This window comes from Panulirus ornatus, chromosome 16 (assembly GCF_036320965.1).
Source record: "Panulirus ornatus isolate Po-2019 chromosome 16, ASM3632096v1, whole genome shotgun sequence".
NCBI lineage: Eukaryota > Metazoa > Arthropoda > Malacostraca > Decapoda > Palinuridae > Panulirus > Panulirus ornatus.
The window spans coordinates 7,849,089-7,861,876 of record NC_092239.1 but is presented as its reverse complement, the minus strand read 5'-3'; the positions used below and the strand labels follow the sequence as shown (position 1 = coordinate 7,861,876).

The 12,788-nt window shown below is 43.0% G+C and overlaps 1 protein-coding gene across 3 annotated transcripts in view; it reads right to left on the bottom strand.

Moving 5' to 3' along the window:
* LOC139754112 (uncharacterized) overlaps positions 1-12,788 on the bottom strand; it is a 33,580-nt gene that overhangs the window by 11,343 nt on the left and 9,449 nt on the right. For all 3 annotated transcript variants that reach the window (XM_071671197.1, XM_071671198.1, XM_071671199.1), the window contains exon 2: positions 1,597-1,628. In XM_071671197.1, the coding sequence (XP_071527298.1) occupies positions 1,597-1,628 (32 nt within the window). The remainder of the gene's footprint in view (positions 1-1,596; positions 1,629-12,788) is intronic.

Here is a 12,788-nt window from a genome sequence, read left to right as displayed (position 1 = left end):
CGCCCGTTACAGATGTCACCTGCTGTTGAGGTCGCCAGCTGCAGATGTCACCTATTGTTAAGGTCAAGAGCTGCAAGTTTTACTAGCTAATGAGGTCATCAGTTGCAGATGTCACGATCAAGATCATCACTTATCGAGGTCACCGAATAACAAGATCACCAATTGATCATCTGCTGAGCTCAGCACTACTCCAGACTGAATAGGTTGACAGACAACGTTAAGTCTCTGGTCTTGAATTGATAAATCACTGATTTTGATCCTCCACTTATTTAAACTTTCATTATGGACGACATGAATGTTATTAAATCACACTTATCTCTTGCGTTATGTTAGAATGCTGTACACTACTGTGTTCACGCAAACCAAGACGGTACATATGAGGTATGTTCAAGGTGGTTTCTAACCAGCAATGAATAAATTAAGAAAGCCAAGACATTTGGGTTCAGATCTTCAAAACTTCTTCATCTGCGAACCGTGGGAAGCGAGTACACGGTCCATTTGGAGAACGGGGCTACCCGCTACAGCACTAGCAAAGGAGAAGAGAGCCATTAACTCTTGTGTGTTGTAAGGCAACAGTCGCCTGGTAAGGTGCACCGTTACTGACCTGAAGTAGGTTGTGTAAGAACTAGTTTAATGGCACACACACACATACATTGAGGCAGCGGAGACAGGTACAACACGAACCCGGGCTGGGGTCACGCAGATCAGTGACCAGACAAGGAAGACACCAAATGTAGCAAGTCAGCTTGGGGAGAGCACCAGGGAAAAGGCCGTCCCTCTCTCCACAGACGTCGTGACATGGCACCAAACGCTCTGGGGATGGAAGTTGAAGGATCGAGTCTTACAGTAAGGGTTTCAGAGAACAAGGCCATCCTTAGGAGGAGGTGCGTGTCAGGCGAGGACATGGCGAATCAAATAGCAAAACATCTGTCTTCCATGCTGACATGAGAAACAGCATGGGACTGGAAAGGAAAGGGTAGGAATCTTAGTGCCAGAGACTTGATTGTAAAGTATACGTCGAAACATTGAGTATGCTCTCAACAAGGACACGAAGACGAGAATAAGAAAGACGTTGAAGACGTCCCTCCTTCCCCATGAACGTGATGACGTGGAGGAGTGAGCGGGTGGGTGAAGGTGAGGGAGGAGCGGTGAGGCTCAGGATGTGATGTCATGACATCCACGGGTCATGACCATTACGTTACGTCCTTGACGGGTTAGTCACCGGCAGGAGGGAAGACGGCGTGGAGGGATGCCCTTACGAGGAAGGTCCCAGGCAACAAAGACGGTGGTGAGTATTGCAAGCCCAAGTAATCTGTGCGATGCAGACGCGAGCGTCGTCGGGTCTGGGAGAAGGATTAGCATCTATGAGATAGTGAGAGAAGGATTAATGAGAAGGGATGAATCTCTCACTCCAAACACACGATTATTTTAAAGATGATCTCAGGAAATGTCTTATGCTACAGCCTGGACCACAACTGGCAACCAAGGGCCAACCTCACACCTACTTGTTTTTCATTTACATATTAGCTAATATGACGTGAACTGCAGAAGTCGTGAGGTCAGGGAGACCAGGTGTCCCCCTCGTCTCATACTCACCACTGCCAGGAGAGTAGCTGCGAACAGCTTATCTGGAAAATAAACAAGAAGCAAGCAGTTAATATGTGTTAAAAATTGGTCATTATCTGCACTTGAAAAAAAAAATATATAAACAGCATACACATGATCTATGCAATTCCTAAGACTAAAATTAGCTGCTTGGTTTCATGTTGTCCCACTGGTAACAGTATAAATCCTTCTGGTGTATCAACAAGATGTCAGGCAGGAGGTAAGTTCCACCCGGCCAGCTACCGCACGATCGGGCGAACGACCACTAGCATCATGACATCTATCTATGACTTGATATCTCTGGAGACATACGACAAAAACTCTACTATTGTCTTGCTGTTGTACCCAATGTCCTTGCAAGATGTTACAATTCCATATAGACAGCACGTATAGATAACAATACCAACTGAAATCGTAGGGGATTATATCCTCTTGGTTGATAGTACATAAGTATATATGAAAAGATAAAAGAACATACACAAACACACGCATACATATGAGGTGTCATAGCAAGACCGACATTTCATCATACTGAAGTGTTATTTTCTGATTTACCGACATAACACATGTACTACATAAAGCGCAAGATGTGGCAGTGATATACCAGTTTCATCATCACCTGAGACGGGAGGTGGGGGCAACCTCGCCTTCCCTCACCACCAGCCACCGTGTCTGGAGCAACCAGGGGCATCACCGCCGCTCTCGTCATGACCTAGGAATTTCCCCCGAGTCTGGCGACGCTGGGAGTAAAGACCACACTGACCGACGTCTCATGAGCTGTACACTGCCACAGTTGTGTTATTCCTAAGCGACCTCTAGTGTACATAGTGCTGTGGATCTCCTACTTTTCTTGTAAAACGACACTAACCAGAGTCTTCCATTTCGAGAGGACGGTAAACTTCTCAACATTTTAAAGACAGATGAGAAGTTGAATGTAATGAATTCGCGAATTTCATCATATTCTTTATGTAGATTTCACGTAAATGGCCAACATATTGCTTGCTGGCCCAAGCAACAGGCCGCGAGCGAGTCAGGTGGGTGGATAGTCTTGCTTGGCAGGACAGGAGGTCGTCCGCCCACTAGCTTCGCCCTGCGCGCTGTTGCTGCGACATGTTCCTCTCTGATCCTGCTCGGTGTGAGGAGCTGCAGAACACACCTGTAATGCAGCACAGCATAGCCCCACATCTCGCTATTCTTTTTTCTATATTCTTATCGATTCGGAGGTGATGCAGGGAGGGTAGAGAGTGGGTTCTGGAGAGAGCAAACTTCCCGAGTTTGGACATGGCCTTGCCGACCCGACCTTGAGGGACCTTACCTTCCTGATGCTCCTCACATGGCCACTGGCCAGGGATACATTGAACACTGTGTGTGTGTGTGTGTGTGTGTGTGTGTGTGTGTGTGTGTGTGTGTGTGTAGTATAGACGTCTGCATGACTGCCATGGCTTTGATCAAATTGATCCAGCTGCACAATGCGGACTGTATGTGTGTGTTTGTAGGTGTCTAAGTTCACACTCAACTAAATTGATGCCCTAAACAGTCTGGCGCGGCGAAGGAACGAAAGCTCGGCTTTCACGTGTGTGAGGCAGGCGTCTACCCAACAACCAGATGTATTTATACACTCTGGCGGCGGCGGCGCCTCTGCCCGAGGGCACCCCACCACCTGCGCCGGTGAAACCCAGTTCAGCAGCAGCTTATCCAGGCTACACCCACGGTTTAGTGGGTGGACCGAGGATCATTAGTGGGCGGACCACGGATCATCAAGTCAAATCGTTGTGTTTTGCGTTGTACTCACATATGCATCATTACTGTGGAGTCTCATCTCATTATCATGGGGTCTCATGATTTCTCATAATTATGAGATCACATGATGTTCCATTTACCTACAACAATGAGACTTCTGACGTCAGGAATATCCAGTCTAATCCATATTGGTTAAGACTCAAGTTTCCACGAGTAAAAACAACACAAATATAATATAATAAACCTATTCCGAGTTACAGATGGTAGTGTGGCGATGAGGATAATGCCTGAACACTTTCTTTCCAGGGACGGGCGTTGGTTCTCCACGGGAAGTGAAAAGCTCAGTGGGGGTACGACATGGACGCGCTCTAACCCACATTTCCTGCGTTAACAGTCCTGTTTAAGCGCAGAGACCTCACTTTCTCCAATCGAAGTATAACGCTGCCTACGAGTCGAAGAGTAAGGCTGCCTACGAGACTATGTATCCAAGTGCTACGGTTAAGCACAAGATCTGTCGAAGCGTTTGATGATTCTGAATGCGTGCGACATCTCACTCACCTCCTCACCTCTTTCGTTGGGTAAGTAAGCTAAGGTCATCATCTCGACTCTCACAAGACTGGTTTCACGTTGCGAGAATCATCATCGTCGTAACTCGAAGCTCTCTTACCACATGTTTGCGGAGTTGGGTCCATCCAAGTTTAACTGCATCTAATGCATTCAAGATTGTTTTGAAAAAAAATTCATTTCGGTAGGCCTGGCGGTCGAGTATATTCCATGTTTCAGATGAGATCACTTGAAGCCAATTTGACATATTTCAGGCAAATCTATCACCAGGTGTTGAAGTCTATCTAAAATAAGGGTCGAACATCCGACGAACCGAAAAGATTTTGTACACGTTTGAAACAAGGGTTCCAAAAGTGGCGATGGTCAAAAGACAAGTTTAGTTTATCATTTTTTAAGAGACTTTAAAATCATAATTCAATTCCAGGCAGGTCTGGTAGGAGGTTCGCCTTCCAGAGCTGGTGAGTAATGGGCTCTCCACACCAGCAACACACTTCACGAAATATAAATGGTTTTGTTGAACGTCTCACAAACTGCTGCGACCCGCCGCTCTTGGCTGCTCCACCCGATGGTAAACATGGACTCTGGAGGACCACATTCTCCCAGCGATGTCTAGCCCACCGATGACTTGTGGAGAGTGTCTGGTTCCCTTGTGAGTGTGTGCGTGTTTGTGTATATGGATGCTATGTAAACAGCGTATAAGAATACCCCGAGGGCTGGGTATATGGATACCGAAGAAGCAGAGTACGGATGACGTGTGGATTGCTTTTGATTTCACGTAGACTATGTGTGGCTGATCTGAGAGTTCCGTGTGGCTGGGGTGTTGGTGATAACTGTCTCCTTGTCGTTAAATAGTAGTGGTGTGTGGACAATGTGTGGATGGTACAGATGGTGGCATGAGAGTGGTGTGGATGTGTGGGTGCTGTTTGACGTGTGCACGGTGTGTGGATAGTGTATGGATGTTGTGTGGGTGCTGTGGGTTGGGCGGTTTATGTGTGGATATTGTCTGAGTGGTGTGTGGGCACCTAGTTCATGGCCTGGGGCTGCAGCGCCCATGGTGGTGTGTCGGTGGATCAAGCTAACCTGATCTGCTTGTTAAAGGCATTGTCCGTGGATAATATTTGGCTCAGATTTTCAACTTGTTCAGGTTTAAATGAAAATCTGAGTATAAGTGCAAATTCTATATGGTGATTAAGGATATCGAGTCAAAAGACTGCATTTCGTAAAATTTAGCGCTTAATTACATACTTAATATTAATTACAATTATATCAATATGCTAATTACTCGACTAACTACAAGAATTATAAGGTTTTGACCAGAGACTCTTATTCAGCAGAGGTAAAACCATCTATGCTTAGATTTTGAGGAAATTCTATTTTTTCAAAAAAATCAAGAAAAATCCAAGGCTCAAATTGTCAACTTGTTCAGATTTTAATGAAAACCTGGTTACCAGTGCTATTCTATATGGTGATTAAGGATATCGAGTCAAAAGACAGCATTTAGTAGAATTATGCGCTTAATTACATACTTGATATCAATTATAATTATATTAATATGCTAATCACTCGACTAATTGCAGGAAATTTAAGGTTTTGACCACAGATTCTTATTCAGCAGAGGTAAAAGCATCTATGCTGAAATTTGGAGGAAAATCTATTTTTTGAAAAAATCAAGAAAAATCCAGGATAATATTTGGATAATATTTGGCTCAGATTTTCAACTTGTTCAGATTTTAATGAAAATCTGGGTATAAGTGCTGTTCTATATGGTGATTAAGGATATCGAGTCAAAAGACTGTATTTCGTAGAATTATGCGCTTAATTACATAATTAATATTAAATATAATTATATTAATATGCTAATTGCTCGACTAATTACACGAATTTTAAGGTTTTGACCACAGATTCTTATTCAGCAGAGGTAAAAGCATCTATGCTGAAATTTGGAGGAAAATCTATTTTTTTGAAAAAAATCAACAAAAATCCTTGGATAATATTTGGCTCAGATTTTCAACTTGTCAGATTTTAATGAAATTCTGGGTATAAGCGCTATTCTATATGGGGATTAAGGATATCGAGTCAAAAGACTGCATTTCGTAGAATTATGCGCTTAATTAGGTAATTAATATTAATTATAATTATATTGATATGCTAATTACTCGACTAATTACACAAATATTAGGGTTTTGACCACAGATTGTTATTCAGCAGAGGTATAAGCATAAATGCTGATATTTGGAGGAAAATCTATTTTTTGAAAAAAAACAAGAAAAATCCTTAGATATATTAATATTTGGCTCAGATTTTCAACTTGTCAGATTTTAATGAAATTCTGGGTGTAAATGCTACTCTATATGGGGACTAAGGATATCGAGTCAAAAGACAGCATTTCGTAAAATTGAGCACTGAATTACATAAATAATATTAATTACAATTATATTAATATGCTAATCACTCGACTAATTGCACGAATTTTAGGGTTTGGACCACAGATTCTTATTCAGCAGAGGTAAAAACATCTATGCTGAAATTTGGAGGAAAATCTATTTTTTCAAAAAATCAAGAAAAATTCAAGGATAATATTTGGCTCAGATTTTCAACTTATCTATATTTTAATGAAATTCTGGTTATAAGTGCTATTCTATATGGTGACTAAGGATATCGAGACAAAAGTCTGCATTTCGTAAAATTAATCGCTTAATTACACACTTAATATTAATCATAATTATATTATCCTAATTGCTCGACTAATTACAAGAATTTTAGGGTTTTGACCACAGATTCGTATTCAACAGAGGTAAAAGCACCTATGCTGAAATTTTGAGGAAAATCTATTTTTTGAAAAAAATCAAGTAAAATCCAAGTTTAGCCTGGGATAATATTTAGCTTAGATTTTCAACTTGTTCATATTTTAATGAAAATCTTGGTATAAGTGCTGTTGTATATGGTGATTAAGGATATCTAGTCAAAAGACTATATTTCGTAGAATTATGCGCTTAATTACATAATTAATATTAATTATAATTATATTAATATGCTAATTACTCGACTAATTACACGAATTTTAAGGTTTTGACAACAGATTCTTATTTAGCAGAGGTAAAAGCATCTATGCTGAAATTTGGAGGAAAATCTATTTTTTCAAAAAAATCAAGAAAAATCCCAGGCTATATAGCCTTGGATAATATTTGGCTCAGATTTTCAACTTGTTCAGATTTTAATGAAAATCTGGGTATAAGAGCTATTCTATATGGTGATTAAGGATATCGAGTCAAAAGACTGCATTTCGTAGAATTTTCCAATTAATTATATAATTAATATTGAATATAATTATATTAATATGCTAATTGCTCGACTAATTACACGAATTTTAAGGTTTTGACCACAGATTCTTATTCAGCAGAGGTAAAAGCATCTATGCTTAAATTTCGATGAAAATATGTTTCTTCAAAAAATCATGAAAAATCCAACACCTGCAGTGTGAGGAGGGGGTTGGCAGGTGTGTAGTGAGGTAGGAAGGTGTTAGTAGGTGTGTTGTGGGCGAGGAGGGTGTTGGCAGATGTGTAGTGGGTTAGGAAGGTGTTGGCAGGTCTGTAGTGGGTTAGGAAGGTGTTGGCAGGTGTGTAGATGTCATAACAGAATGCCAGATAACGACTCGATAAACTACCAGCCTATCTCCATCTTGAAAATAACATGGTGAAAATATCTTTCTTGATTATACCCCTGAATCACGGTTATAACTAGAGGACAACAACCTCTACCACCACAATCAGTATGGTACCATCTTCTACAATCTCAATCGCCACAGGAAGTAACTTGGGCCGTCACCTGAAGCCCAGATATAATAAACTTAGCAATCACTCTAACTTGATCCAAACCTTCAGCCAAGTGTGGACGAACGGGCTGTAGGATACACCGCTACGGCCAGGCTTCCCAGACACTGCAGGAAGATTACTGCCAGGCATCGCAGAAATTAACCGAGAGATTACTGGTGTAACGCTCTTAACCAATGTCCCGCACGCAGGAACCATAAACACACTGACATCACCAGGAGGTAGGTCCATTACTATCATCATTACTAAAGCGGTGGGCCCTCATGATTGCGTCCCGGCAACAACGTTTTCCATAAACAACGCAGCAGATATCATCCCATCACCGGTGAACATGATCATGGACATCTTTTATACGGATGATGCAACGCAAACAGCAATATCCTGTAACATTCACTAAACATTTTCTGTTATAGTGTGCGACACGGCACGGGCAAAAAGCTCTGGCCACTCTTGGAGAGGCAAAAAAGTACGATCCTTCCAACACTGACGAAGGCTATGGTGGTGATCCTTCCAACACTGACGATGGCTATGGTGACGATCCTTCCAACACTGACGAAGGCTATGGTGACGATCCTTCCAACACTGACGAAGGCTATGGTGACGATCCTTCCAACACTGACGATGGCTATGGTGACGATCCTTCCAACACTGACGAAGGCTATGGTGACGATCCTCCCAACACTGACGATGGCTATGGTGACGATCCCTCCTACACCGATAAAGGCTACGGCGACAATCCTTCCAATACAAAACTATTCCAATATTCCTACTCACTCGGCCCTCTGATTACGTACTCTTTTGCTGTAGAAAGTACAAAATAAGATTCTACGATTCAGTACTAATGAAAAATATCTATACACCGAAATTACTGAAGATTACCATCAACTATTTACCAAAGAACAAAAGATGGGAGCATGTTTGAGAGAAGTATTAGGAAAAGGATGAGGTAGAAACAATAAGACAACGAGAACACATTCAAGGCATAACAAAGATCTCGACAGGAGCATAAACATGGAAGACACTTGGTTCTCATGAAGCCCCTGAGAGAAGCAAGCTCCAGTCATGCAACGACATCCACAGCCAACAGCTCTTAACCTACCTCAACATCTTCCTAGGCAAACCAACACCACATAACTATAAAATCATCTCCGCAATATGCCAGCAGGGGTATATAGATAAGGCATGACACACATATATAACCAACAATCTACTAACACACTCGTCAATAAACTTAAACCATATACATCTTTACATTCTATGTCTGCTTTGTCTTCTGCTTCACAACTTTATCTTTCTTTGTCCTTCTTTCTTTTTCCTCTTCTTAACAACTTGATTGAATCAAAAGCACCAGAGTGTACGAGTCACGGGGGCTTGCACAGCAGCCCGTGACGAGCTCTCCCAGGCGTGGCCAGGCAGGTGTCGCTGACACTTCTAAACAGATTCTTAACCTCCCGAGAACGACAGCAAGACCTTCGAGCACGAGGGTACGACCCAAGGGCCCATCATACCCAAGAACCGTACCGTCGTCCTCAAGGGCCGTGCAGTCGTGCTCAAGGGCCATATCGTTGTGCTCAAGGGCCGTATCGTTGTGCCCACGGGGTTTACAACACAATGAAAATAAGATATCCATAAGAAATGCATTTGAAAATGTAATACGACATGGTACGAAGAAATAAAGACTCGTTGTAGAGGAGGATGTGAACCCCAGCAGGAAGCACCTCACGGGTGAGAGAACATCGAAGTGGAGCTCCTCGCCTCAGTTCCTGTGTGATGTTTACCGTGTGGGAGGGCAGCCAGCCCTGCCACCACTCACTCACACGCTCCCGACACACACACACTCTCACACTCCAATACCGTTCCCTTATTGTACTGTAACCCGCCTGAACTCCCAACTACCTCTCCCTGCTTCCGTAACATCAGCTGTTACAGTGAATCAGATGATTTTGTAAGGGCTACGGGTACTACAGATTCATACAGAAGTACAGATGTTACATAGAAGTCTTGGTTGTTACAGCTTCTAATCTTATTCTTAAATAGGTGCATATGTTACTTTGCCTGACTCTATTGAAGTCATTACAGTGTGTGTGAACTCCCTTCAGTAGCTGTAGCTATTACAGTTCATGAATTCCCTTCAGCAGCTGCGGTTGTAAGGCAGTATGAACTCTCTTCAATAGCTGTAGCTGTTACACTGTGTGAACTCCCTCAATAGCTGTAACTATTACAGGATGTGAACTTCCTCAATGGTCGGAGGTGTTACAGTTTATGAATTCCATTCAGCAACTGCAGCTGTTAAGAGTGTATGAATTCCCTTCAGCAGCTGTATAATGGCATTATATTGCATTACGAACTCACGTCAGTAACTGTTATTGCTACACTGTGTGAATTCCTATCAAATACCGTTAGCGATGTTTTGTGAGAAGTCTTCTCCAGGCTCGTGGAAGAGATGCGCCCCATAAATAAGGGCATCAGGCGTGTCTCAGAATTGTGAGGAGCTCAGGGAGATGATTGTGAGTGAAAATCTATATGGATATATTATCTCTAAGAATTGATATTTACGTGCACACCTTTATTGACATACATGGAGGCCACATACTGTTTTACGCATCCAGACACATCCCCACACACACATATGTGGGCAGAATGTATATCTGTTGAATCAATCTATTTTTTCCATGTCTATGTGTGTGTGTGTGTGTGTGTGTGTGTGTGTGGTCTGCGTTTAATACATATTTGTAATCACTTTATTTCTACAGTATGGGGACGGTGCTTTACAGTGATGGGACCCAGTCTTCAGAACTTTCTTCATCTATGCCAAGACTTTGTAGTTAAGCAGGGCCAGCGCGTAATGGTCACCACAGAAGAGTTCTGAGTTAAGAATCAACAGTGTGAGTTATGCCTTGCAAAATGTCTCGTGTAAGATGGAGAGAGCACGTGTTTGTTGCCTGAATGCCAGTAACCTACGTATGTGTTGGGCACTCATAAAAAAAGAGGAGCAACTTGGGCCAAGGAAGTGGAACTTGACAGTCACTGTAGTGTTGGTTCATTCTGCCACGATCACAACTCCTCACGTTTATCTTTTTTCGTGACTTTACAGTCCACATTCGTCACGGAAACTGGTCTGTAGTATTGCGCATCCTCCCGCAGTGTCTTGTGTGTGGATCGTGAGACCATAAAATTATCCCTGGAGGGGAAGGTCTGCTGGCTGGCTCCTCTTACTGGCCCACTACACCACTGCCACTGTTCACGCTTCCCTCACTCACCAGGACTTCTTTTATCCACTCCTTGCCTTGCTTACTTATGGCTACCCTATCCTCTCTTTGCCTCACACTCAAGCTCTCCTATCCACATCTTGCCTCAGCCACCCAGGGCTTCCCTATCTTCATTTTAATTCACCCAATGAGGGTTCCTGCCCTTCCCGAGCCTCACCACCAGGGCTCTCGTATCCTCAGTTTGCCTCAACACCGGCTAGGGCTTCGCTGTTCTTCGCTTGCCTCACCCGGCCACTCACACCCCGTGGACCACACAGTGACGTAATGGACGGCCGCTCGAGGACGTACAGTCACACGGGACCCACACGCACACATCATATTCTCCTTATACAGCCTCGTTCGTGCACACAGTCAGCTACTATAATGGGATTCGTACAGTTCAGTCATACGGGCAGATGAGACCATCTGTAGCCTCTTCATTCGTCTGGTTTTGATCAGCAGAAATGGTATGGCATATCTCTTCACATTCTATCAGCATATAACCCAAATTATCTAAAGTTAACTCTCAGGCAAACCTATGACATGTTGGCTGATAATCACACGCAGTTCGTCCACACCACGTCACACAACGTGTTGAGGCCGAGGTAGAGAAGGACATTTGACACTTGGTTCCAGACGTTTTCACAGAATCACAAAAACACATTAATTACGGAAAGGTTAAGCCTTTCACAACAAACAGTTGTTTACTTTTACTTTCGAGTGGAGGCCAGTTGGTTAGTGGTGGCGTCTTAATGTTTGTTCCTCTTGCGTCTGTAACAGATGTCGGCCGCAGTGTGCAGCCCTGGGCGGTGGAGGGTTAGGAGGGACACCAATTGTAATGAGGGAGGCGGTGTCCCCATAGTGCTCCACCCTACGTGCGGTGAAAGACCGAGAGAAACGCTCCCTACTCCTCCAGGTTAGGAGGGAAAATCTCTACTCCCCGTGGGATAGGAGGGACACTCCCCGCTCCCCAGTAGGTTTAAACAAAAGTCGTTGTAAATATTTTTTTTTCCTCAAGTTCAGTTCACAGTCCTTATAAACTCTGTCCTTAAATGACTTGTTCATTTCCATGGAGTTTCTCGATCCAGTAAATCCTTCTCTTTCTTTCATCCTGAGCCTTTTCATCAGGCACTTTCTCTCTCATTACATATCCAAACCCGAGCACAACATGAGTGTTCGCAAGTGCCGCTGCAAAAGATTGGTGTTTCCAACTTCTTAGCGGACGTATGTATAGACTAGACCCAGACTTGATGGCTAAGCCAGTGCCTCTAACCCTCGTGTGCTTAGTGATATTGCTGGTACAAGACGCTCTCTTATTCATACTGTAAAAACCCACTGCCTCATGCACTTTCATTCCAGCGCAGGTTACAGAGTAACCAGTCTATTGCCCTGTAGTACTGTCCTTCTATGAGAACTTCCCTTCCATTCTGCATGGCAACCTTGCCACTTCCTGCAGCATCGTAACTATTCCTTCACTGCTGTTGTCAAAGACTTTTTCGGGTCAGTCTAGTTTTCTTCCAGGATAATTATCTGAACAATCAGGTCGACTGCTAATCAAGTTTTCTTTCCGAAAATATCGCTAACTGAAGGACATCTATCTGCTATTACCTCGAACTTTATACCAGTTGCTCTCACCAGGAAGGCCTCTGTCTGTTTACTCTCTCTTTTTCTTGCTACTGTATGACCTTCAAGGATAATCGTGCAATTAGATTTCCTTCATGAGTTTAGCCTCAATAATGCGTCCTCCGGAGATCGCAAAAACAAACTTCAACGTAAATCACTTGACTCCAGTCGCATAAAT